At 41.8% G+C, this 27,469-nt stretch overlaps 2 protein-coding genes across 4 annotated transcripts; both read right to left on the reverse strand.

Annotated features, from left to right (window-relative positions):
• Positions 1-1,950: 1,950 nt before the first annotated feature.
• LOC133816147 (uncharacterized) lies at positions 1,951-3,830 on the reverse strand. The gene is made up of 2 exons (XM_062248798.1): positions 2,738-3,830; positions 1,951-2,643 (listed from the first exon to the last, which is right to left on the reverse strand). The coding sequence occupies exons 1-2, from the start codon at positions 3,251-3,253 to the stop codon at positions 2,113-2,115; spliced, it is 1,047 nt and encodes a 348-aa protein (XP_062104782.1). The 5' UTR covers positions 3,254-3,830; the 3' UTR covers positions 1,951-2,112.
• A 2,798-nt stretch (positions 3,831-6,628) lies between these two features.
• On the reverse strand, positions 6,629-26,777 carry LOC133818101 (ankyrin repeat domain-containing protein EMB506, chloroplastic-like). Of its 3 annotated transcripts, XR_009885796.1 has the most exons (13): positions 26,362-26,777; positions 25,572-25,625; positions 24,982-25,041; positions 14,678-15,059; positions 14,482-14,561; positions 14,031-14,129; positions 13,824-13,922; positions 13,642-13,740; positions 8,320-8,418; positions 7,862-8,218; positions 7,112-7,221; positions 6,942-6,993; positions 6,629-6,839 (listed from the first exon to the last, which is right to left on the reverse strand). XR_009885796.1 is itself a non-coding variant. In XM_062250805.1 (10 exons), exons 1-10 carry the CDS (start codon positions 26,710-26,712, stop codon positions 8,114-8,116), a joined length of 1,428 nt encoding a protein of 475 aa, XP_062106789.1. In that variant the 5' UTR covers positions 26,713-26,777; the 3' UTR covers positions 7,538-8,113. The 3 variants fall into 3 exon arrangements, 1 of the variants encoding a protein (XP_062106789.1); XR_009885795.1 differs by having other exon boundaries at positions 6,942-7,221; XM_062250805.1 differs by lacking the exons at positions 6,629-6,839; positions 6,942-6,993; positions 7,112-7,221 and having other exon boundaries at positions 7,538-8,218.
• Between the last annotated feature and the right edge of the window lie 692 nt (positions 26,778-27,469).

Genomic DNA, 27,469 nt, shown 5'->3' on the forward strand with positions numbered 1-27,469 from the left:
CGCTAATACAGACGCCCTCGCCAAGCTCGCTACCTCCGGGGAGACGGAGACGCTGGGGTTAGTACCGGTGGAATTTCTGGAAAAACCAAGTATAGAAGAGGTCGGGGCGGAGGTCGAGATGATTGACGCCAGACCGACCTGGATGACTCCCATCCTTGAGTACCTCACCAAAGGAAAGTTACCCGAAGGACGTAATGACGCACGGCGGATACTGTACCAGGCTGCAAGGTATGCGATGGTAGATGGGGTGCTGTACCGACGAGGGCATTCCCTACCTCTCCTACGATGTGTTCTGCCAGGCGAAGCAAGGGCCATCCTACAGGAAGTGCACGAAGGTTTTTGCGGGGATCACACTGGGGGGCAAAGCCTGGCCCTAAAATTCTTAAGGCAAGGGTATTACTGGCCCACTCTGTCAAAGGACTCGATCTCATACGTCAAGAAATGTGACAAGTGCCAGCGATTCGCCACAGTTGCCCGTGCTCCCCCAGTCGAGCTGAAGATGATCTCGTCCCCATGGCCATTTGCGGTATAGGGAATCGACTTGGTTGGCGCCCTCCCTACTAGAAAGGGCGGGGTCCGCTACGCCGTGGTGGCTATCGACTACTTCACGAAGTGGGCTGAGGCTGAACCTTTGGCAACAATAACTTCCAAGAAAATCCTTAACTTCGTGGTCAAGAGTATTATCTGCCGGTTCGGGCTACCAAAGAAAATCGTATCCGACAATGGGACTCAGTTCGACAGCGACCTCTTCACCGAATTTTGTGAAAGGTACGGAATCGTGAAAAGTTTCTCCTCCATGGCCTATCCTCAGGCGAACGGCCAGGTCGAAGCTGTCAATAAGACGCTAAAGGCGAGCCTTAAGAAAAGACTAGACGAAGCCAAGGGGGTCTGGCTAGAACAGCTCCCCCGGGTTCTGTGGGCATACCGGACCTCGCATCGGACTCCTACGGGTCATACTCCTTTCTCTCTGACTTTTGGGAGTAAGGCAGTCCTCCTTGTCGAGATTAAGGTATCTTCGCATCAAGTCCAGGCATATGACCAGGACCGCAACCACGAACTACTTTGCGCCTCCCTCGACCTGATTGATGAAAGATGAGAAGATTCGCAGCTTCAGCTCGCGCATTACTAGCAAAAAATCACTCGTTATTTCAACTCAAAGGTCAAAAAACATGCTTTTAGCATTGGCGACCTGGTCCTCAGGAGGGTCTTCTTGGCCGGTAAGGATCCCAAAGATGGAGTATTGGGACCGAACTGGGAAGGGCCATACCAAATCACCGAGGTCATTAAGGAAGGAACTTACAAATTAGCTCGACTCAATGGAGAAGCAGTCCCACGAACCTGGAACGCTATTCATTTGAAGAAATATTATCAGTAGCACCCTTGTAAGGCTTAAAAGCCATTTTATTTTTTTAAGCAATGAGAATTAAATCTTTGTTTATTATTGTGTATATTTGTGGGTATAATCTCAAGTAACCACGACAGACCCTTTCCTAGTTACTTGGGGGGGCATATGGTGCCTGGATATAACCAGGTCGCCTTAAAGGCTTATAAGTTGATTCAAATCGATTGATCGTTGTTTTTCTTAAAAAACACGAGATATTGATTAAGGATTAACGCGAACTAAGCTCTACCCTGGATATAACCAGGTCAGTTCAAAACTTAGAAGTTAATTCAAATTGATTGATCGGTGTTTTTATTAAAAAGCACAAGATATTAGTCAATAATTAACGCGAACTAAGTTTTCAAATTAACGTCCTGGATATAACCAGGTCCTAAAAGCTTAGAAGTTAATTCAAATTGATTAATCGGTGTTTTTCTTAAAAATCACAAGATATTAGTCAAGAATTAACACGAACTAAGTTTTCAAACTAACATCCTGGACATAACCAGGTCATAAAGCTTAGAGGTTAATTCAAATTGATTAATCAGTGTTTTTCTTAAAAAGCACAAAATATTAGTCAAGAATTAACACGAACTAAGTTTTTCAAAGCATTGACCAAAATGCGTAGAGGCAAAAGTTGATAAAACCAATTGTCTCGAGGTGGAAAAACCTCATACAAAAGTTAAAAAAAAAAGATGATAATAATAGTGTGGGGGCGAAAAAGAAAGGCCCTAGGCTCCACCGGGCTGCTCTGTTGAGGTCGTCGTCTCGCCCTCCTGCTCAGCCGCTGTGGAGGTCTCCCCGGTCTCAGAGGGCGCCTCTTGCTGAAGACGAGCTTTGAACCCCTCCAGAAAGGGCTCCCAGACTTCCGCTCCTAGGAAGGAAAAATCGCCATCAGGGTTGAAGACCCAGCAGTGGTATAACATGTCCTCCATGGCGGAGCTGGAGGCCGCCTTCTCTTTTTCAAGGGCGGCCTTAGCCTCCTCGGCCTCGGTTTTTGCGGTGTCCAGCGCGGCCCGGGCAGTCCTGGCCTCCTTGAGTTCGGCCGTTACAGCGGCTAGGGCGGCCTTGTTAGCCTCGACCTCTTCCAGCTTGGGGCGAGACGCGTCCAGCTCAGCCCGCGCGGCCGCCAAGGCATCCTTGGCTTCCTGTTCCTGCTTTTGGGCAATCTTCAGGGCGGCCAAAACAACCCGATGCTTGCCCCTCATGTCCTCGAGGCGAGCCTTGGACCTGAATATGCTCCGGTGAAGAGCCAAGGCACCCTGCAAAGCAAAGAGGCAACTACCTTAGAAAAGAAAAAAGAAAGAACGTACGATGCATGGTAACCAAAGGGTACAAAGTGTAAAGCCAGCTTACCGTTAGAGCCATTCCCAGTGAAGACTCCATCACGCTCTCCGGGCTCCTTGTTTCGATCGCCCGCAGGTCCCTTTCGGTGGCGTTGTAGTAGTGGTCGACGGTGTAGGTCGCCGTCTCGTACACCGTCCCCCGAAAGACGTCGGGAATTTTCTCCAGGGCCTGGGGGTCCACTGGAATGCGCACCTCGGGGGCTGCGGTTGCCAAAATCCCGAGCTCCGCCCCCGTATCCCGAACAAAGGCCGGAGCTCGTGGAGGGGGCGGGGGCATCTTCTCCACTGCGGCAGGAGGTGGAGGTACCTTGGCCTGGGCAGCTGAGGTCTGGTCTTTCCCCTTTGCAGGGGACTTGGTTGGGGTCCCAGCGGCTTTCTTCGCCACCCGGAGCTTCTTCATTTTGGGCCCAGAGGCCCCAGCAGAGGAGTTCCCTCCGGCGAACATAGCTCGCTGGTCTCTATTCCCGGGCTGAGACATTTCCTCTGGCAAAACAAAGACAACATTAATATACAAGTAAGCATTCATGCAAGAACAAAAATAAGGGGGAAAAAGCGGAACTCAAGTATATATATTGAAAGGGATCCTACCCCCCGAGCTAGAAGAGGAATCTATGGTCACGACCATCGGCCCCAGAGCTTCTGCGGGGGAATCTAAGACAATGACTTCGCGGGCTAGCACGGGTTCTGGGCCCGAAACTGGCTCAGGACTAGACTCTTCTACGTACTGCCTAAGACCCAGAGCTACGATACCCTCCCAGAGCGAGGGCCATGACCGAAGATTGGTCCCATACTCCTCAAATAAGGTCGACCTAAAGGCTAAAGTGTTGTCTACGATTACACTACCCCTAGGGCAACTACTCTTGTAATCCAGCACGAGCCGGTCGACACACTAGAGTAGGGTTACGTCGAGGTCGGGGTTGTTTCGATGGCGTTGGACGGGCTGATTGGGATTGAACCTAGCTAACCGAGGATCGGCGGTGGCCCTATCTAAGCCCCTGAACATGTAAGGATTACCTTGCCCAGAGGGACCTGCGGCTGCTCTGGACCGGATCCTCTCCTCGTCCGTTCTTTGGGCGACCTCCAGCGCCCGCTTGCTCCTCGTCCTTACGAGGAGCACCTCGTCCTCCTCATCCTCATCCCCCGCGGCCTCCTCCTCGGGGATGGGCCTCATCTCGCGAGCTGGGGGAAGCCCCCAGGGTCTCCTCAGGGCCAAAGTCTGGCCCGGAGAGATCAGTTTGCACGCCAACATTGTCTCGTCTGTTACGAGCTGGCGGTAGTCCTTTTCACTGGGGCCAAACCCGCCAGTGTCTCGTACTGACTCCCGAGAATCACAGACTTGTCTGTCCTCGCGAAAATGGTTGCAGAATTATTCTAAGTCAGAAATGGATAAAGGGGGGAGCTAACCAATACTTAACTTACAAGCTAAGAGAAAAATGTACTTACGAGGACAGTTGAAGTAGTGCATTTCGCAGTTGCGAAACCCCTTGGACATAAATAACTGGTCTTTGAAGTCGTTGGGGTGGCTGGGCAGCTCGATGACCGCAGTCGTGTTTGGGAATCGGGTCAAGTAATAGAACCCGTCGCCTCGCCCCCGCTGCTCCGGGCTGGCCTTGAGGCAGAAAAAATATAGGATATCTGCTGGAGTGGGGACCTCCCACTCCTGTTTCAAGAACAAATATCTCAACCCCGCCAACAAACGGTAGGAGTTGGGGGGGGAGCTGGAAAGGAGCCAACCTCACGTAGTTGAGGAAGTCGGCGAAGTATTGGTCCAGCGGGAGGAAGGCCCCAACCTTGAAGTGCTCGTCACTCCAGGCCGCGAACTCCTCGTCGAGCGGCGCGCAGCTCCGCTCACCTTCCACAGGAGGTCGGGCGATCAGGGCGCCCCTCCCCAGCTCGATGTTGTGGGAAAGGAATATTCTATTCACTTTCCCCTGGTCAGTGATCTTCGAGACGATCCTCTCAGCCTCGAAGAAAGCATCAGGCGCCACCTCGAGCTCCTGCTCCACCGCCGGCCCAAAGACGGGGATTGGGGAGTCTGTCATCGCCTCCTTTCCTTTGGATTGTTGGGAGGACGAGCTCCCTACGATCCTCTTAGGAGCGTTCTTCTTGGGTCCCATCTAGTCACCTAGCGAACAAAAGAAGAAATTTCAGAAAATGCGACCTAAGCATAAGGGAGAATCTAAAGAGGTGTTTCCTTTGCACGGGCTGAGGTAATCTTAGCCCGTGGAGAGTGAGACCACGCGGTTCTATGAACACGCGCCTGTGCTCCCAACAGATCCCCGATTACTCGGAATTCGTGTGTCAGGAGGGTCAGGATAGAAATTTGCCTTGGAATGAAAGTTTCAGTAGGCAAGAGGTGCAAAACCGCCTGTGAAGCGTGTCCCCTAAGCTACTCGGTTTTGCACCCAAAGTACTGGATATTTTGAACAAGCATACCCAAAAATCTGCCCAGAAGGTTTCCCCAGAAAACGCACCCTACTGAACCATGCTCCTAAATGTTTTTCTTCAACAATCGATGCCCTAAAATAAAAACCTACATCCTTCATACCCACAAAAAACCAACAGAATATTGCATGCAGCTACAGGAACTATCTACCTAGGCTACAGTGAAAAGAAAATTTAAAACATGCACAGTCAAAGAACTTACGAAGTGTTTTGCTGTGGGGGAGATGAAGGGGTCGTCTGAGTTGGGGCCTCGCCGGAGTGACTGGTTCCAAGACCTCAAAGGAGTCCTTGCACCTGATCTTCTGGAATGCTGGGAACGGTAACTGGGAGAAAAAGAAGGTTTTTTTTTTTAGGGAGAGAAGAGAGAAGAAGAAAGGAAATTCAGAAAATTTTAAAATAAACGGGTGGCCCATACGTAAGGTGGCCACCCCTTTTATATACGTGAGAGGCCACGTGATGGGGGCCGTTGGATTGCCCTGATGTGGGATCCGAGGCTCTCCACTCGAAAGGCGAAACGACGACTGAGTATAGGCTAGGCCATTTAATGCGGTTCTCGGAAGATGTATCGTTACCAACCACGATGTTCCACGTATTCGGCGCCTGCGTAAAAGGTGGAATATGGAGAGTCCATGGAGAAGCCTAAAAGCCCCTACTGTGGCCCTACACGACGTCGTGTACCATGAACAGGGGCTTGGGGGGCAGATGTACGCCCTGATTTTCCAACGGGCTATTAGCGAGCTGAGATATGGCCTAATTATATCAGCCACGTGGATACCCCATGACCAGAGCTGCCGTCGTTAGGTCCTACCTCTTTAGCTCGAGGTAGCCAAAGGTTCACCAAGATTACTCAAGGGCCGAGTCAGGACTATGAAGACCGCAGGTCGAGAAGGGCATCCAGCTCAGGGTACGAACTAGAGTTGGAAGCTATGACCTTTTATAAAGTCAACCACGCAATATAAACGTGCATATATTAGACATCACGTGTCTGATATATCCTTGAATTTTCGGACACGCAGCATGAACGTGCGTATTCAGGCACCCACGACTGGGTTGGGCCGTGCGGCCCATTATCCTCTTACCTGTTGATTAGACCACACTTCATTTGTCAGGTTCTAGAAATTAATCATGAGTGTCACAGAAGTGACATGATGGGTAAGAAAGTCACGGGATGACTCCCTTTACCAACTTCCAGGTGCCCTCTCCTATAAATATGGAAACCCTGGGAGTTGCAAAGGGTTGGATTCTATGGTGTAATGAAATATCCTGTAAAGAATATCAGAAATATAGCAATAATATTGGCTGGTGGAGTAGAATGATTTTAACCTTTGAACCACCTAAAAATGTAGTTGTGTCATCAGTCCATTTAAAGATCATTTACCTATTTCGGTTCATTATTAAGCACTAATCTCTTTCTCTTATTTTCTTAATTACTTGTTGGCGAAGAACCACGTCAACGTAGGATAAGGGCAAGCCTAATTCTATATTAATTTACTTAAAATATAACACAGTTTGATACTAAGTACCAATTGAACAAAAATACAAGTTCAACCAAATAACTGAGCCACCACAACATACGTCTGATTCTGGACACAATTTAGGAGCAAAAGTAGCTCTCTCTCTCTAGACTTTACATTATTTCTTCTTACAATCCTCTTCAACTTCTCCATCTGTTGAAGCACAACAAGGTCAGGTTAAATTGGCGAAAATAAAAACATTTCAAATCAAATAAAGAAGGAATTGTAGATTGAGTCATGCTATAAGTTCCTCACCCCTAACATATACTGCTTGGTTTGTTTGAACATCAGCTGCAGAATTATATTCCTGAATAATGAGGAGTTTTTATTACATTACAAAAAATGTTGCATGTCAAATTATGCTAATTTTGAGATAAACACCAATATAGTGCTTAATTTTAAAAGAAATAAGTCAATATCCACACATCCTGAGAACATGATTGATCTGAAACGACAAAAACTTTTCCGTGAGTTCCTTTGCCTGTTTACACAAGTCAGCCATATTCTGGTTTTTGATTTTTCACTTGCCCTGAATCTGTGAAATTAGGAAATTGAATAAGAACCACAAGCATGCTAAATCTCAGAATTGAAAGCCAAAGCACTTGAGACAGGAAGAAAATATTCAAGTGGGAGATCAGAAGCACATAAACAAAGTTACTCTACAATTATATAAGGTCAATAAATAAGAAGTTATTGCTAACTGGATAATACTTTCATTTTCAGTTATCCAATTTTTAACCTTGCAAACTCAGATTCTTTCAGCACAAATCAATTATTCCCTCTCTTAACTTGTAACATCAGCATAATGTGTCAATGAATTAAGCATAAAATGGACGACAATTACATGTATCTTAGGGTACACACTCAACAAACATGCATACAGACAACCATAGAGTCACCCTGACAACGTACATGTTTAAATCCTTTTTTGAGAGCTTGTTTAAGTTCTAAAAGTAATGCACGATATTCAGCAACATTGTTCGTTTTAACGACTGGGAATTAAAAACTAAATATCGCAAATGATACAAGTACAAGCTTCTAACTATAAAATGGAATATTTACAAGAACAAAAGTATTTTTGTGAGGTTCATAAACAAAATTAGCACCCAAAAAAGAAAGAAAAAAAGAGCTTCATTTAATAATGCACGCATCTGCAACCGAGCCTCAAATTTGACCTTTCTCAATGTGCTTCAGATCTCTCCATATGTGCATAAAATTCAAGACAATGATGTACTCAACTGCAACCCAAAATCCATAATTCAATAACAGATCCTCCATATCCAAGTTGGGAATGAAGATCAATTGACCATGAGACAATTCCCAGGTGGAAACTATATGAGAAGATTGAAGCACCAACCAATACCATTACTTATATATATATCATATATTTACGATGAAGGTTGTAAGTTTCAGCAAGATCCTGCACATTAAGTCTCTCTGTTTGCTGGTATAACCTTCAGTAAAGAGGCAAGATCATAAGACTTGAAATCTTTGCCATAACATAAGCTCAAATCCAGAGGTGTTTTTCCATCCTGAATAGAGTCAATCAACCATGTTACCATTCTATTTCCTCAACTAGATTAATCAGCATGAACCACTAATGTAAGTCAAATGTGTGCTTTAAGAAGGTTACCTTGTTTCTTCTGTTGGCATCCGCACCATTCAATAATAAAACTTTCACTATATCTCTATTTCTAGTTTGTACAGCAATGTGCAATGGTGTCCATTCCTCCTGAAATATAAGCATAATAGAAAGTTAGATCAATTGATATACTTTTTAGAGGTGTTGGTTATACTTGAAATTAATATTGTACAAAATATTGTATATTAAGCATTTACTCAGTATCTTTCCAATAAGGAAATCAAGCTGAATTATTAGAAAGTTACTATAATTCGATTATATAGTTTTAGGCTAATTGATTTACCCTAAAATATCTGTAATTACTCTACAATATTTGATATTAAATACTAGATTTGTTTATACTTGTACAGTTCCTATTTAAAGGTCTTATTATCAATAAAGATTATCAAAGGCTAATTTTCCACATGGTATTAGAGATTTCCCTCTAACCTACAAATTTCGAAGCCTCTTTTTTTTTTTCCCTCTCTCTCAGCCTTCGTCTCTATCCTTGTGGACAATTTCAACAAAAACTCTTCTGATGGAAGCCTCGCTCCGATGATAACTCAGCTTGCTGATTGGAAGCCTCGCTCCTTTGCTCGTGCCCCTTCGGAAGGCCAGCCCTTCATTGCCGCTCCATCTGTGCCTTTCCCATTCACTCCAGCTCAGATCACCCAGCTCCATCAGTTTCTTAATACCTCCAAGAATGCTACTGCATCTACTCCATCATCCTCTTCACATCCAGGTACCTCCGTTGCTTTCAATGTTCAAAACTCTGCCTGGATTGTAGATTTAGGGCCCTCGAATCACATGACTGGTCAGTCCCATTAGTTTACCACATACACTCCTTGTCCAGGTACTCAAAATATTAAGATTGTTGACGGTTCCCTCTCCTTTGTGGCTGGTAAACCCCTTCTATTACTTTTTATGATGTCATTCATGTCCCAAATTTATCCAATAATCTGCTCTCTGCCAATAAAATCACTCGAGATCAGCAATGTTTTGTCTCTTTCTCACCACTCTGTTGTACTTTTCAGGATATGTCCTCGGGGAAGACAATTGAGAGTGCGAAGACATGTAGTGGGTTGTATTACATTGATCTGTTTCCTCCTGCTCAGTAAATAAATTTTTTGTTTTTGGTTGTATTGCTTCTCGTAATAATGATATTATGCAGTGGCTTTATAGGCTATGCCACCCTAGTTCCTTTAAGTATGACATTTGTCAGTTTGCTAAACATACACTCTCTATCCTTCTTAAAACATATCCACATACTCATCTTGTTTCTAATCTCCCCTTAAAAATGTTTGATTGTACTTCTTATGTCCATACTCTAGGTCCAAACCGATCCAAATTTGATCCGCATGCTCTTAGGTGTGTTTTTTTGGGCTACTCTCCTACCAAAAAGGGATATAAATGCTATCGTCCTTCTACTCGACGTATGTAAGTCTCCTTAGACATCACACTCAATGAAGAACAACCTTTTCATCCCAACATTTCACTTCAGGGCGGGACATTGAGTGAAGTTTCTAGTTGGGATACTTGCCTATCTAAAGCTATCCCAGAAATTGATCAAACTATTCACATCAATCCCTCATCTCCTTCTCTATCTGACATAGGAACATTTGAGCAACAATCTGAGCCCCAAACTACAGAACTTTTAGTTTACTCTCGACGACCAAAGGACCATCAAGTAATACAACCAACTACTGCTCCAACTTCTCATGAGTCTGACCCACAAACTGTTCCTAATGTAAGTGATCCTTCTCTCAATCCCATCTTGCCTAATGATATTCCTAATGTTGAGCCATAGTATGGTGGAACCCGAGTCTGAGTTACCTATTGCCAAGAGGAACGAGTCTGAAGTTGTACTTTACATTCAATGTCCAGATATGTCTGCTATAGTAGAATAACTTTGAAATATAAAGTTTTTCTAGCGAGCAAGTGGCAGTTCCTAAGGACATAACTGAGGCCCTCTCACAGAAAGAATGGAAGAAGGTAGTCTACGAAGAAATTGGGGTACTAGAAACCAACACAACGTGGACAATAGTCAATCGACCTAGAGATAAACATGTGGTTAGATGTAACTGGGTAATTACGGTTAAACACAAGGCTAATGGAACGATAGACCAATACAAAGTGAGACTAGTTGCAAAAGGATTCACCCAAACATATGGAGTGGACTACAACGAGACATTTGCACTCGTTGCCAAGTTAAACACAGTCATGGTTCTGCTATCAGTTGCTGCAAATCTTGATTGGCCCCTACAACAACTAGACATCAAAATGCCTTCCTCGATGGGCATTTGGAAGAGGAAGATTTCATGAGAATCCCTCCAGGGTCTGAGGAAAGATATGTAAAAGAGAATGTTTATCACCTAAAAAAGTCTCTACAACTTAAAAAAATCTCCACGGGCATGGTTTGAATGATTTAATCTGGTGGTAAAACAGTATGGGTATAAGCAGGCTCAATCGGATCACACCTTATTCTTCAAACACTCACAAGAGGGTAAGGGAACTATTCTCATTGTCTATGTTGATGACATGATACTCACTGGTGATGATTGTGGAGAGCAAGGACTTAAAGGCTTGCTAGCCCAAGAATTCAAGGTAAAAAATCTTGGACCAATGAAATATTTTCTAGGAATGAAGGTTGTAAGAACAAAACAAGAAATTGTTGTGTCTCAAAAGAAAATATGTGCTAGATCTACTCAAGAAAACAGGAATGAGTGGTTGTAAACCTGTGACAACACTAGTTGAACTAAAAGGCAAGTATAAACCAACAAAAGAGGAGCCAATTGACAAGGGAATGTACCAGCGGTTAGTGGGAAAATTGATCTACCTATCCCACACACACAAGGCCTAATAATGCATTTGTTGTGAGCTTGGTTAGCCAATACATGCACAATCTATTCGAAGAACACTTGGAAGCTGTGTATAGAATTTTACATTATCTGAAGAAAACACCAGGAAATGGATTACTATTAAAAATGAACGAGGAAAGAGGAGTTGAAGCCTTCCCAGATGTAGATTGGGCAGTGATTAGTACTTAAAAATGACATTTTACTAAGCTTAAAATTATTTTGATATATTTATTTAATGAAAAATATTAATTTTAATTTAATTTATATAAAGCATGTTGCATTTTGACATTAATAAAAGCAAAAGAAAAGAAAAAGGGAAAAGAGAAAAGAATTAAATTAAAAATGACATTTTTAAGAAGTAATATGTTGTTTTGTTTCAGCACTCCCAACGGCCCAACTGAAGGAGAAGCCCAGCCACCAAGCCGAGCCAGCTGCGCTCCACCTGTCCTCAGCCTTCTTCAGTCGACCTCTTGACCCACACAGCTTCAGCAGCCCAACGTAACCCTCTAGAAGCTCCAACGTAACTCCTCAGCAGGCCCAGCCCGAGTTCAACTGTAAGCAGCCAAGCCTCCTTTCAGCAAGCCCAATAGGTCCAGCAGCCCAACGCAACCCAGCACCCATCCGGCCCTTCTCCTCTCCCAGCCAGCGCCTACATGGCGCCTTCCCACTGGCTGGGAATGGGTCAAAACCCTCTTCTGCCACCAGCCACCTTCAACCCATGTTTTGTGGGTATTGGGCCTTGCACATTACTATTTTGAGCTTTAACGTTCATGTTTTTGTGGATTTTAGAAAAGGAACAAATGACCATACACCAAAATAGCCATGTTAATATTAATAATAAGATTTTATTTTTCAAAATCATATTTTATTATTAATATTTTAAATTTATTTGATAAACCCCATTTTGTTGTTTAATTTATTTTTAGTCATTTCTCCCTCTATAAATAAGAACTCCTTCACACTTAGAATGTAATTTTTAGAGTAAAAAAACTATAGCAAAATTTCTACTCACTTTCTTCTCATATTTTCTTCTTAGAATTTTATGATAATCATAAACATAATGGCCTAATCTTCCTAGGAAGGTTAGGGATGATTCCATATGCTAGTGATGTTATTTTGCTACTTTGAGTTACTATGTTTTTAACGTAATGTATTTGAGTTATTTATGTTCTTTCATCCTCAATTTTTATTTTGTTATCTTTATTTACTTGTGCTAATAATATATAGGACTAGTCATGCTCTTTCTATATGCTTCTAATTAGTAAAAGTAATATTAATACAAAGTTTTATGTCTAATATTCTATTGCATTATTGCCCTTGGGTATTTTGTCATTTTTAGATTTTTCATAAGATTAACATTGTGTTTATAAAGCAAAGAGCTTTATAACTGTTAGAAAAGAATACAAACTTTAATGTTAGATTTTCCAAGTAAATGTTGGGATGTGAACTATTTACTTGTATTTTTGTAAATCAAGTAACCAACTAAACAAGTATATGGATGATTCTTGAAACCTTTCAATTTCTCAAACTCTTGATTATATTACATCTTATCTTTATTTCACTTATCTCATTTTATCACTTTATCAAAAAGACAATACCAAAATCTCAAACCTCTTTTCATTTACAATTTTATTTATTTATTGTTATTAACTTTTTTTGTTATTTTCTACTAATCTTTTAGTTTTAGGTTACCTCCTTGTGGATCGACCGCCCGATTTTACTACAACTACCGCTTAATGGTAGTCACATTTTGGGCGTTAAACAGGCAGGGTCAGTTGAAGATGGAAAATCAACAACTAGATATTGTACTAAAGTATGGGGGAACTTTGTTACTTGGAGGAGTAGGAAGCAACCAGTGGTAGCCCGAAGTAGTGTCAAAGTAGAATTCAGAGCTCTTGCTCAAGGAGTATGCGAATTAATTTGGATCAAACACTTACTTGAAGAATTATAACTTCAAAGGACCGAGCATTTAAAGTGGTACAGCGATAGCAAGTCAGCAATCAACATAGCACACAACGCAATCCATCACGACAGAACCAAGCATGTTGAAGTGGACATACACTTTGTTAAAGAAAAAAATGATGGAAATGAACTATGTGTTGTATATATTCCTAGCAAGCAACAACAGGCTGACTTACTAACTTAAGGGCTATCAACAGTAAGTTTCAACTAGTTAGTTTGCAAGTTCGGCATGTAGAGTCTCTGTGCACCAGCTTGAGGGAGAGTGTAGAAAATATTGTATATTAAGCATTTACTCAGTATCTTTCTAATAAGGAAATCAAGCTGAATTTTTAGAAAGTTACTATAATTAGATTATATAGTTTTAGGCTAATTGATTTACCTTAGAATATCTGTAATTACTCTAGAATATTTGGTATTAAATATCAAATTTGTTTATACCTGCATAGTGCCTATTTAAAGGCCTTATTCTCTATCAATAAAGATTATCAAAGACTAATTTTTCACAAATACTTACATTATCAGCTACATTGAGATCAACGTTGTATTTTATGAGTAACTTCACTGTTTGCATGGAACCAACTTGAGTTGCATAATGAAGTGGTGTAGCACCATCCTGTTATAGAAAAATAATTATGAACGAAAATTTGGGAGAAAAGAAATGAGAAATAAAGAACTAAATTCTAAATTTATCCTCACCTTATCTTTGATGTGAGGACTTGCACCTTTTCTCAACAGATGGCTAATAACAGCCACTTTGTTTCCTATAACTGTTGTGTGAAGAGCAGTTAGACCATCCTATTTCACAAGAGTCCATGAGAACTACTATTAGACGAATTTTAGCATGGATAAAATGAAACTCGTTAAACCAAGTAAATGTGGAACTAGTACGAGTTCTAATCTTGCCTTATCAACAAAATCAATGTCTACACCTTGTTCCAATAGTTCGTCCAAGAACGGAATTTGTCCAGATAATGCAAGGGTGTGCAACGGGAACCATTTCTCCTGAATAACGAATTGTTCAATATTAGTGAACTACATTCATAACTCCATAAGCGAGCAATCAAACATTTAGTTGTTATCAGCAGTAGAAGATCTTGCAATACTCAAGCTATATGATACGCAAGTCTATTTTAAGAAAACTATGTAATACACAAGTCTTAGCTCCTATATGATCAAAATATTTTATAATACAATCAAAATTGTTTAAGATAATAAGAAATATATTACTATACTTGAACATAAAATGGATGCTTAAAATTTGCAAGTTATCTCTCCCAGAATATAATGGTTGTCATGTAGAAAAACTCACAGAAAAAATGCAGACAAAGGAAAATGAAAAACTTTAAATTATTACTGTTGATATTTTTTCCAAGTTAGGAGTTGAAGACTGAAACAAGATTGCTCTTTCTTCTGGTCCTAAAAGTTGTTCAACCTCTGTAAATCAATGATAACCAATAAGTAACCCCATAAGAGCTAAATGCTAAGAATAAACTAGTCATATATCTCATAAATGAAATCTATCCAGTTTGTTATATTTTTGGCAGAATAACCTTTCACAAGATCTTCTTCATATGTGTCCCTTTGTGAATTTTGTATACCAACACTAGTATCCATAGCATCATTCTTCTCTTCTTCCCAGTCACTTTCAAAATCCAAGTTATTTTCTTCCTCTTCCTCTTCATCTTCACTATCACTGCCATCATCAGGATCTTCCCAAGTTACCTGGTGAGGTTTCAACGAGGATACTTGGTTTGACTCCATGGCAAAAGTTTTCATATTTGAGTGCTTTTGGCGAAAAAACAAACCACTTATTCCTCTCCTTGGACTGTAAACTCTCAAGAAATTCGTACTCCACCTAGAGGAGCCAACCGTAGAACATAAAGGAAGCTGATATGGTGTGCAAGTCACCATTGTACAAGAGGATGCCATTATCTATAAAAACCGAACCACAAACAAGTTAATCATATTCCATGTTATCCCACCCATTCACAAAACCAAATACATAAAATAAGATAGTAAAGTTGAAGCAGCAACGCAATGCATGAGTTCATCGACATTTTATCAAACACTTGGTATGTGAAAAGACTCCTGTTTTCAAATTGAGAAAATAGAAAATGGGAAGGAAGAATCTTAGCATAAGCTACTGGTTAATGATATTAAGCAATGAATAAACTCTCAGAGCCTTGACCCCATGGACAATTAACACTAAGCTAGAGGAAAAACATAAACCGGTTGCATACAATTCAACAGAGAGTCATGTAAACATACTTGTAATAGAAGTGGATGGCAGCCAATGAAGGTGAAGTGAGTGAATGAGAGAGAAAGGTCCAACAGAGTTGGAGTGAGCAAACACAATTGATTGAAAACAGCGATGTTGTTCCAGTCTTGCAGTTTATTTTTATTTTTCTAGTCTTATAGTTATAGATAGAGAAAGTTTTGTCGAAACAGGATTGCCAAAGGAAATTTTACACTATATGCATTATAGTATAGTTAAATTTTTTAACATGTCATTATAAAAATTATCCCACTAATGTGCCCCTTCCCCTATTGTGGACAAAAATACACTCATTAGTTAAAAATAGGGAAAATTTAACACTTCACACATTTCTTTATCTATTTCTCTCTCCTCCATCATTCACAGCCATTTTCACAGCAACCTAAATAGAATTGTCGAATATACTAAAATCAGTGAAGAAATTTGACTGCTCGGATCTGGAAGTCTCATTTCAAATGAAGAAATTGTCATTCTTGGCATTTTTTAAGAGAAAAAATCATGAGTATCTTTTTATTCTATCTACTTGATTATGAAATGCTATGGTTAAATATTAGATTCGAACTGTTCTGGTGTTGAGTGTGGTATTTTTCTCTGCATTTTTTGATCTGTTCTTCGGATCTGGAAATAGGTAGGTGCCATTCGAAATCGATGCTGAAGTGATGGCATTTTGATAGTACATCGATTGCATTTCGATGCTGGGGCGAACATATAATTTAGATGTTATTTTCGATACAACATCAATGGTATATTGATGTTATATATGTTAATGTGGTTCAGCATCAATATGACATCAATATACCATCGAAATGGAATCGCGTACAGATGGCGACCATCAGCATCGATTATGCATCGAAATGTCATTGATGTGACATCGATGTTTAACTACAATACAGATAGCATTACATAGGCATCAATTCATCATCGATTATACTTTATTTATATAATTTTCTTATGTTTTTTTTTTGTAAATTTGCAGGTTCCAGAGTTAATATAATTGTTTCTTACAACGGTGTTTGGAAACAGAAATGAGAGAAATGAAATTTCAAAGTTGGTTTGAACACTATAATACATGTACCAATTGATGTTGGTTACATAGAATTATTGAAGTTGTATTCGAAGTTGAAAGTGGATACGTCATTGTTTGACTTAAAGTTGGAAGTGTAGATTACATGCAATGATTTTAGCCTAAATCCCATTGAAATCACGAATGATGAAGTTAGTGCTCTTATTCTTGACAATTCGAAGTCTTTAAGACATCAGGTTCGTTTATGCATTAGTTCTATTGCAAAGAACATTACTCTTCTTGATCCATCTCCTAGGGTTAATATGGAAAATCATAATCAATCTTGCACAGCTGTTCCACAAATAGCAACTGGGCCAAGTGTATGCATGGGAGGTCCTAGTCAAGATGAAACTTTTTTCCCCCACAAATCTTCCACATGATGATGGGTATGAGTACGAGTCTTATGTCAATGACGATTCAGTTGCCCATTTTGGTGATGATGATGAAAGAGTTAAGGGGTGCAATAGTTCTGATGATAACTTCGAGGATCGGTTGTCGATGCTACTTGTGGAGCAAGTAGATAATTTAAATGTACGACCCTTGCCAAGACGTCAAGAAAGCCAAGGACATAGAACTCCTGGCTCAGAGAGCAGTCGTTCAGCTACACAAGACGATAGAAATAGATGGAGTTCTCCGACATATACTGCTAAAGATATCCCAAGCCCCTCTTATGTTTTCTCCACGTTATCTGGAGTGAGTTGTGGATTAATAGAAGTTGGGAAGGTTTTTGAGAACAAGTTAGAGTTGAAGACGAAGACACTTGTATGCAATGAAGCCGAGCTTCGAGTTTGTGGTGAAAAAGTCAGGTACTGAAGTTTGGTATATCACTTGCAAGAATCCTGACTGTGGGTGGAGATTGAGGGGAAAGAGAATGCATAAATCTGATATGTTCGAGATAACTCATTTCACCAATAAACACACTTGCTCACTTGACCTCCGACATAAAGGTCATTGCCAAGTGTGGCGTGCTGCCCCTTTGGCACACCCACATGGGGCCATTTTGTAATGAGCATGCCTTGGTGCTTGATCATTAGTCAAGTCTTGCACCAAGCAACCTCATGGGTTAGGGTAGTGGCAGTTTTGTAATATTGCATATGTCTCCCAGACAAAAATCATGTATGTTCCTAGGAAGACTTTATTTCCCTAGAAGGCTCCTTAGGGGGAGGTGACCTGGTGACTTAGGGAAGCACCATGGCCATCAGCAGATAGGGGCCAAAGCTGTGTACTCCCTTGCCCTATCAAGGCTATATATTAATGAAATAACATTTATCCATACTTGCCCCTGTGTACTTCCTTGTTGCTTATGTGTTACTTGTTTGTTACCTTCGTTGGGCATTTGTGTGCCACTTGCCTTGTTGTGTGCTTTGTGTTGTGTGGACGTTCCTAGGAATGACTTGCTTTGTGCTTGCTCATACTTCGTTATTGCCCGTTGCATGTCCGAGATGTGTATATGGCTAACCGCTGAGTCTGTTTGCCTGTAGGTGTGTGTTGTAGGCTGACTTGCTAGCTTGAAGAGTCTGCAAGTGCCGCACGTTTCGTCTAGTTGGAACCCCCAAATAGCCGGCCCGTGACAGTTGGTATCAGAACCAAGTTAGAAAGCGCTTGGCAAAAACACACTATGGTGAGCAACACTCAGAGGATCGAAGCTCTTGAGAAGCGAGTAGGGGAACTAGATGGCCTGGATGAGAGGGTCAGGGATCTTTCCTCTGCAAGTCAGGACTCGGGTTCGTCTGATGCATACAATCGCATAGCTGCGTTGGAGAAGGAGAATGATGTTCTTCTATCCAGAATTATCGCGTTGGAGAAAAGAAACACTCCAACAAGTACTTCTATTTCCCCGTGGTGGGAAGAGCGCATCGCGGCAGTGGAGCGCATGCTAAAGGAACAAGAAGTTTCAATAAATGACACGACGGAAGATTGCAGGGAGGCAGTAAGTGTACTCAGAGAAGAAATGGCTGAGCTGTCTGCCAAGGTAAACCTGACCATGCGAGCGGTTGGGAATGCCCCTGCAACATGGCCGATAGGTATGCAATATGGCCGAGCCAAAGTACCCGAGCCGAGGCCCTATAATGGGGCCAGAGACGCAAAAGATTTGGAGAATTTCCTCTTTGACATGGAACATTACTTTAGAGTCGTGCGGGCCGATTCGGAAGATGGAAAGGTCGCCATGGCTACCATGTATTTGTCGGGGGATGCCAAAGTGTGGTGGAGGACCAAATATGATGATATAGAGAATGACAGGTGTACCATCACATCTTGGGCGGACCTGAAGAGGGAATTAAAGACGCAGTTTCTGCCAGAAAATGTAGCTTACATAGCTCGTCGCCAGTTACGAGAGCTTAAACAAGTCGGGACAGTCCGAGAGTATGTAAAGAGATTTTCGGGACTGATGCTCGATATTAAAGACATGTCCGAAGTGGACAGGCTCTTCTGCTTCCTCGAGGGATTGAAACCATGGGCCAAGCAAGAACTTCAAAGACAGCGGGTGACTGATCTAGCCACCGCTCAAGTTGCTGCCGAACGCTTAACAGACTACACTCCGGAGAGTAGCCTGCCGAAAAGGGCTATCCCTCCAGCCAGCTCAAGTAGCGCCGGGAGTAAGAAGTCTGGGAAGTCTTGGCAGGGTAAGAGTGGGGGAGAGAAGAGGACAGCTGAGTCCAATTCTTCCAGTGGGACAGATGCTGCTGTAGGGAAGAAGCCGCTAGCTTGTTGGATTTGCAAAGGCCCACACAAGTCGGCAGTTTGCCAATTCCGGGGCAAGATAAATGCCCTCATTGGCCAAGAACAACAGGGTGAAGGAAAAGAGGAAGAAGAAGAGTACGCGCACATGGGCGCTGTCCGCCTGTTGAACGCTCTCAAGAAGCATGGCGAGAAAGGGAAGAAGACCCTGGGGAAAGGGCTAATGTTCGTGGATGCCGCTATCAATGGCAAACCTGCCAAAAGCGTGATGATTGATACTGGCGCCACCCACAACTTCATCTCTGAACTCGAAGCAAAGCGACTGGGACTAAAGCTGGAGAAAGATGCAGGCCGCATGAAGGCGGTCAACTCCAAAGCCTTGGCCACATCTGGCGTGGCTAGAGGGGTACAAGTGAAGATCGACACGTGGGAAGGGCAGACTGATTTGGTGGTCGTCCATATGGACGACTTCGATGTAGTTTTGGGAATGGACTTTCTAACCGAGAAAGGTGACATTCCAATTCCTGCCACTGGAAGCTTACTCATAATGGGAGAGACTCCTTCAATGGTACCTGCAAAGGTGAAGCCACCCCCTGCTGTGAAGCTTCTATCAGCTTTACAGTTCAAGAAGGGTTTGAGGAAGCAGGAGCCGACTTATGTAGCTGTACCCACCGTGTTCGAAGAAGTAGTGGAAGAAATTGTTCCACTAGAAATTACGAGGGTCTTGAAGGTGTATGGGGATGTGATGCCAGATAAACTCCCCAAAGCCTTGCCACCAAAGAGGGGGATTGATCACCAGATAGAGCTGGTGCCTGGAGCGAAACCTCCAACAAAAGCACCATACAGAATGGCACCCCCTGAGCTAGAAGAATTGAGGAAGCAATTAAAAGAGCTATTGGAGGCAGGCTTCATCAGACCGTCGAAGGCGCCATATGGCGCACCGGTGCTATTCCAGAAGAAGCACGATGGGAGCTTGAGACTGTGCATCGACTATAGGGCTCTCAATAAGGTGACAGTTCGCAACACATACCCTATTCATCTAATCGCTGATTTGTTCGACCAGCTAAGTGGAGCCAAATATTTCACAAAGTTGGACTTGAGATCGGGCTATTATCAGGTGCGGATTGCAGATGGGGATGCACCAAAAACTACGTGTGTTACTCGATACAGAGCATTTGAGTTTCGAGTAATGCCGTTTGGGTTGACAAACGCACCTGCTACCTTCTGCACACTAATGAACCAAGTATTCCACGAGTATCTAGATAAGTTCGTGGTGGTGTACTTGGATGACATCGTGGTTTATAGCGCCTCGATTGAAGAACATCAAGAACACTTGGCTCAAGTGTTTCAGAAATTGAGAGAGAACCAGCTATATGTGAAGCGAGAGAAATGCTCGTTCGCACAGGAGAGCATCAAGTTCTTAGGCCACGTGGTGGAACGTGGCCGTATTCGTATGGATCTGGAGAAGGTGAGGGCAATCCAGGAATGGAAAGCTCCCACAAACGTGAAAGAACTCCGCTCCTTCTTGGGCCTAGCCAACTACTATAGACGATTTGTGGATGGCTACTCAAGAACGGCGACACCCTTGACCGAGCTTCTGAAAAAGGGTGTGATTTGGGCGTGGACTGACAAATGTGCTGAAGCGTTCAGAAGTTTGAAAGAAGCCATGATGAAGGATCCTGTTCTTGCCTTGCCAACTATTAGCAAGCCCTTCGAAGTACAGACAGATGCATCAGATTATGCTCTGGGAGGGATACTAGTACAAGAGGACCACCCGGTCGCATACGAAAGTCGCAAACTGTCTGAAGCTGAGAGGAGGTATACTGCTCAGGAGAAGGAGCTCCTCGCAGTTATACATTGCTTGCGAGTGTGGAGGCATTACTTGCTGGGGTCAAAGTTCGTAGTGAAGACGGATAATGCAGTTGTGAGTCATTTCTTTACTCAGCCGAAGCTGACCCCTAAGTAGGCTCGATGGTGGGAGTTTGTGGCGGAATTCGATTTCCGTTTTGAGCACAGGGCAGGACGCTTAAACCAGGCAGCTGACGCCTTGAGTCGCAAAGCGGAGTTGGCGACTTTAAAGATCATGGCTAGCTTGTCGGCTAGCGTGGTGAACACTCCACTTGTCAGGACCATCCTGGAGAAAACCTGGAGAAAACCTGGAGAAAGACCCAGTTGTCAGGACCATCCTGAAGCTCGTCAAAGAAGGCAAGACTCGCCAGTTCTTGGTGGAGGATGACCTTCTGTGGGCTAAAGGGGGGCGCTTGTATGTTCCAAAAGCTGGAGATTTGCGAAGGACATTACTAAGCGAGTGTCATGACACTCTGTGGGCAGGTCATCCAGGGTGGCAGAGAACCCATGCCCTTTTGAAGCAGGGATACTACTGGCCACAAATGCGGGACGATATAGTGGAGTACACCAAGATCTGTCTGGTCTGCCAGCAAGACAAGGTCGATAGGAACAAGACACCTGGGTTGTTGGAGCCTTGCGAGTCCCAAGCCGACCGTGGGAGAGCGTGTCGCTTGACTTTATCACCAGTCTTCCGAAGACAGGAGATTTAAGTGCGATCTTGGTGGTCGTGGATAGATTCTCGAAGTATGCAACATTCATCCCAGTGTCGAAGTACTGTTCGGCAGAAGAGACAGCCAGACAATTTTTCAAACATATTGTCAAATATTGGGGAGTGCCCCAGAACATAGTCAGTGACCGAGATGGAAGATTCACGGGGACGTTTTGGTCCGAATTATTCAATTTCTTGGGGTCACAACTGAATATTTCCTCGAGCTACCATCCGCAGACAGATGGGCAGACAGAAAGATTCAATGGGATGTTGGAAGAGTACTTGCGCCACTTTGTCAATGCCAATCAGAAGAATTGGCTGCAACTACTCGATGTAGCTCAATTTTGTTTCAACTCTCAAAAGAGTTCTTCGTCGAATAAGAGCCCTTTTGAAGTTGTTAATGGACAGCAACCACTGTTACCCCACACAGTGGACGAATATCGCGGTCGGAACCCGCGAGCCTTTCACTTCACCAAAGACTGGAAGAAGACAACAGAGATTGCCCGAGCTTACCTAGAGAAAGCCTCAAGAAGAATGAAGAAGTGGGCAGATCAGAAGCGCAGATCACTGGAGTTCAAAGCAGGTGACTTAGTGTTAATCAAGCTGCGGCCCGAACAGTTGAGATTCCGAGGGGACAAAGACATCAGACTCGTCCGCAAGTACGAGGGTCCAGTCTCAGTCATCTCAAAAGTTGGCCTAACTTCATACAAAGTCGACCTACCCGCTTGGATGAAGATACACCCGGTCCTTCACGTCAGCAACTTGAAGCCGTATCATGAAGATCCAGCCAATCCAGAGCGCAACCAGTCAACCAGAGGAGGAGTCAGTGTTCAGCCAAGGAGCAAGCGTCAACCTGAAGAAATCCTGGCGGAAAGAACGGTCACCACTGACCGTAAAAAGCATAAGGAATATCTGGTAAAATGGAAGGGGCTCGCTGATGACGAAATCAGCTGGGAAAGGGCGGAAGACTTGAAGAAGCTCACGCAGAAGATTGAAGATCTACAAGCTACTTCGTCGAGGGCGCTGAAAGATTAAGTGGGGGAGAGTGTGGCGTGCTGCCCCTTTGGCACACCCACATGGGGCCATTTTGTAATGAGCATGCCTTGGTGCTTGATCATTAATCAAGTCTTGCACCAAGCAACCTCATGGGTTAGGGTAGTGACAGTTTTGTAATATTGCATATGTCTCCCAGACAAAAATCATATATGTTCCTGGGAAGACTTTATTTCCCTAGAAGGCTCCTTAGGGGGAGGTGACCTGGTGACTTAGGGAAGCACCATGGCCATCAGCAGATAGGGGCCAAAGCTGTGTACTCCCTTGCCCTATCAAGGCTATATATTAATGAAATAACATTTATCCATACTTGCCCCTGTGTACTTCCTTGTTGCTTATGTGTTACTTGTTTGTTACCTTCGTTAGGCCTTTGTGTGCCACTTGCCTTGTTGTGTGCTTTGTGTTGTGTGGACGTTCCTAGGAATGACTTGCTTTGTGCTTGCTCATACTTCGTTATTGCCCGTTGCATGTCCGAGATGTGTATGTGGCTAACTGCTGAGTCTGTTTGCCTGTAGGTGTGTGTTGTAGGCTGACTTGCTAGCTTGAAGAGTCTGCAAGTGCCGCACGTTTCGTCTAGTTGGAACCCCCAAATAGCCGGCCCGTGACACCAAGCTATACCTTGAGTCATTGGTCATTGTATAAAGAAAAAATATCAGACTGTATCCAATGCATACATGTCATATGGAAAAACTTGGAGATACTGAGAGAAGGCTCTTTCTTATGTCAGAGGGGCACTGGAAACATCCTATGAGAAGTTACTACTGTACCTGTTCATGTTTCAACAGAAAAATCCCGGGACGTTGACAGATTTTGTCACTGAGGAGGATTGGTTCAAATATTGATTTTTCTCGCAAGGAGCAAGTAGAAGATGGTTTCGTACATGTCGTCTTGTGTTATGTGTGGACGACACTTTTTTAAAGACAAAATACGATGGGCAGATGTTATGTGCAGTCGCGCTGGAAACAAATAACCTTCTATATCCAGTTGCATTTTGTATTGTGGATAGTGAGAATCATGATTCTTGGAAGTATTTCATGTCAAAGCTAAAGGAAGCGATTGGAGAAGTCGATGACCTGACATTTGTATCTGACAGGCATACAAGTATTACACATGTCTTGGAAACTATTTTCCCCGATGCCTATCACGGTGTTTGCTACCACCACATTAGTATGAATGTGGTTACTAAATTCAAGACTGATTATTGTCATGTATTGATGTATAATGCAGCATATGCTTTTAGGAAATCTCAGTTCCAAGCTCACTTCGAAAAAATCAAATCAAAAGACCCAGCTATTGCTCAATACCTAGAAAGCATGAGATTTGATAAGTGGTCTCGTGCTTACTTTCCTGGAAATAGGTATATCATTGTGAATTGTATTTTAATTTATGAAATCTTGTAAATGTACATTACTATTAAATGTTAGTTTTTCTAGATATTAAGTATAATATAATGACAAGCAATTACGCTAAAAATTTCAACAATAAGATTCGAGTTGCTAGGAGCTTTCCGATAACTACATTCGTAGAATTTTATTCGCTTCACACTACAGTCCTGGTTTCATGATAGGAGAGAAACTAGTGAGAAGATAACTACAACTCTTGCACCGACCTATGAGAAAGATTTGGTGGATCTGGCTGAGAAAACTTGATTTTTGATCCCTTATGCAATAGGGAGGCACGAGTTTCATGTGTTAGATGGTGAGCTAAATGATGAAGTTGACCTCCTAAATAAGACATGCACTTGTGGCGTGTTTAAATTGACTAAATTGTCATTTTTGATTAAAAATATATAAAATAGTAATTTTAGTGAGATAGATTTTTTAATGCAAAATTATCTTTTGAATTTTAATTTTAGAAAAGGAAATAAAGAAAAATAGAAACCATGGAGACTAATTGGATTATTGGACAAAAAAAGTATTCTCGTTCTTTTCCCCCTTATCTCACCAAGTTCTCCCACTCCTCATTTTAGTGAACATAATGATTCCTATTCAATCATTTTAGTAATCATAATGATTCCTATTCAATTAGCTAAACATGCTAGAGAGAAAGATTTGACAAAATAATTTGCAAGTCATAGGTGTTTGTGATCTACCATGACAAACATAAGGTTTCCATATGCTAATAATGTAGTTGAAGATTTAGGACTATCGAACACATAACTGTCATCACGGGAAGTAAGTAGCCGTAGGCTAAACATAAGAAACAACAAGCATCAGTCTATACATACCTCAACACTAGCAATGCCCTCAATGACATTAACCTTCAAATTGGAAACACCCTGAATTTGCTGCAAGATAAAGCATGAGTCAGCAATTGCAATTTTCAAATGTAGTAGGTAGAAAGAACAGATAAGAATATCCATAAGAGCAGATCAAACGAATAGATATTGCTCAAATTCTTTTTCCTTAAAAGATATAAAAGCCAATAATCAGTCGAAAGTTTGCAAACATCATATATTTGTCCACCTATCTTTCTCGACTTTATTGAATTCCAGCTACTTTTTATAGAAACTTTAACAAACTGTGATTATCTATTGACTTTCATTATCTCAGAACATCAGCCAAAAACACCCGTTTCGAAGATCAAAATGTAATTTGATGAGAAATAAAATCCATACTAAGTCAGCATCTCATGTTTACCAGCATTTCATATGGTATTCATCCTCAAAAACAGTTATGCTCCTCCCCCCCTCTCCCCTTGATATATAGCATCGCTTTCGGCTAATGTTGTTGAACAATAGAAACTTGTATGTAACTCTATAATGTAGCATTGCACCGTAAAGGTAAACAAAAATAATTAGGGACTACATTAATATACCTCTAAGGCGTCGACCACCCTTGGAATACCCGCCTCACTCATTGTTCCATCTGCCTTCATATATGCAAAAGAAGGATGTTACTCAATAAGTTAAGGAACTACTAAAGGCTGAGACAAGGCTCATAAACATCCAAAAAACTCTCAACTCAAATATCCAAAACAAGAAAGAACAAGAAAGACCCACTAATGCAATAGTAATAGATGCTCTTCTTCTTTACATCATTAAAATATTCTATTTTTAAATATATAATATTAATATATACACACATATAAAAAAAATTAAAAATTACTGCAAAAAAAAATTATTAATTAAAAACGAAAAAAACTAATAAAATATATTTTACTATTCATTGTTGTAAAATAGAGTATAAGATGTATGCCTTATTTTGGGTGAATTTGAAACTTCTGCATCTATCGGGAGTGCTCACCATCTACCTCTTAAACTTCCAATGAAGCAATTGTAATAATCAGTCACAATTTACGGGCTTATTTATCATTAAAAAAAAAAGTTTAAAGTTAAATTCAGACCAGCATTATCAAAATGAACAAGCAATTGTCAAGCAAAAGGGACAAAATTAAAGTATTTGAAAGCCAATGAGAGAAACAATTTCCCATAAACGAAATCTTAAACACTTGCATTGGTACTTTCCAAATGCTCAAACACAAAAGTTAACGTAGCCGTGCTATTAGCAATGCCTATGTACTATATAATTAATTCCTAATTCCCAAAAGGAATGCAGTTTTATGTAATCATAAAAATAAAAAACCAAATGTAACAAGGAAAATTCACCTGATAGAACATGGTGAGAGTGTCCGAGGCCGAAACGGGAACTGAGACGGCTTGCTGCTCCGACGGCGAGGCTGCTTCCCCTTCTCCTTCTTGTTGGGTTGTAGCTTGCTCTTCTTCTTGCTCCAGAACTAGGGTTTCTTCTTCCACAGACCTCACCTTTGTAACTCCACGGGACTTGTTCGAGTTCGCCGTTAAGGCTATCCAACACCTTGAGGAGCCAGCAACGCCGTAGCTCCGGAGGCGAGTGTTACGACATGGAATAGCGACCGGAGAAGAGCTTGGAACGACGAAGGAAAAAATGGGTTTGCGGGTAGAAATTGAATGAAGTGCTGAGAGTGAAAGAGTCGCCATCTTCGTTCGGGAATGCGAGAACAAGCTTCCACTCTTGTTTGCTTCGTTCCCTGCCTATCCTATCAAAAACGGGTTTTTGTGGGGTCAGACCCCTTAGGTAAGATACAAATTTACCCATTGTTTAGTCGTACGTGTAGAGCTGTGAATACGGTCCAGAGCTGTGAATACGGTCCAGAGCTGTGAATACGGGTGGGACTTTCTAACACGTCACGAAACTAGCACAAGTTCGGGAGGCACGAGCACAATACAGCACGAAAAAATATAGGACTCGGGTAGACACGACATGAATTGAAAATTGGCACGGCACAACATGGGCCTAAGCACCGTACGACACGACAATCGCACGATACTAAAGCACGAACAAACTAGCCGAAAGCACAACACGATAAAAAATCCAATATTTTGACATTAATAATCATAATAAACTTTTATTTGTCAATTATTAATAAATTAAAATGTTAATAGAATTCTTATTTTTCTCAATGTTTATATTTTTATAATTACTAGATATAAGCAACGTGCAATATGCACATTTGCTTAGTTTTATTTATAAAATTTATTAATTATTTTTATTAAATTTATATTAATATCATATAAATTTCAAATAAATATCCTATTTTAATTAAATAATTTATTTATTTTTGTTTAAATTTATGCTTGTTCTAGTTTTTAAATTTGGGAATGACAACAAGAGATTATATATTATATGTTTAATGAAATATTAAATATTATATGTGGATTTTAAATTTAAGTTTCT

The sequence above is a fragment of the Humulus lupulus genome, chromosome 2, assembly GCF_963169125.1.
Source record: "Humulus lupulus chromosome 2, drHumLupu1.1, whole genome shotgun sequence".
NCBI lineage: Eukaryota > Viridiplantae > Streptophyta > Magnoliopsida > Rosales > Cannabaceae > Humulus > Humulus lupulus.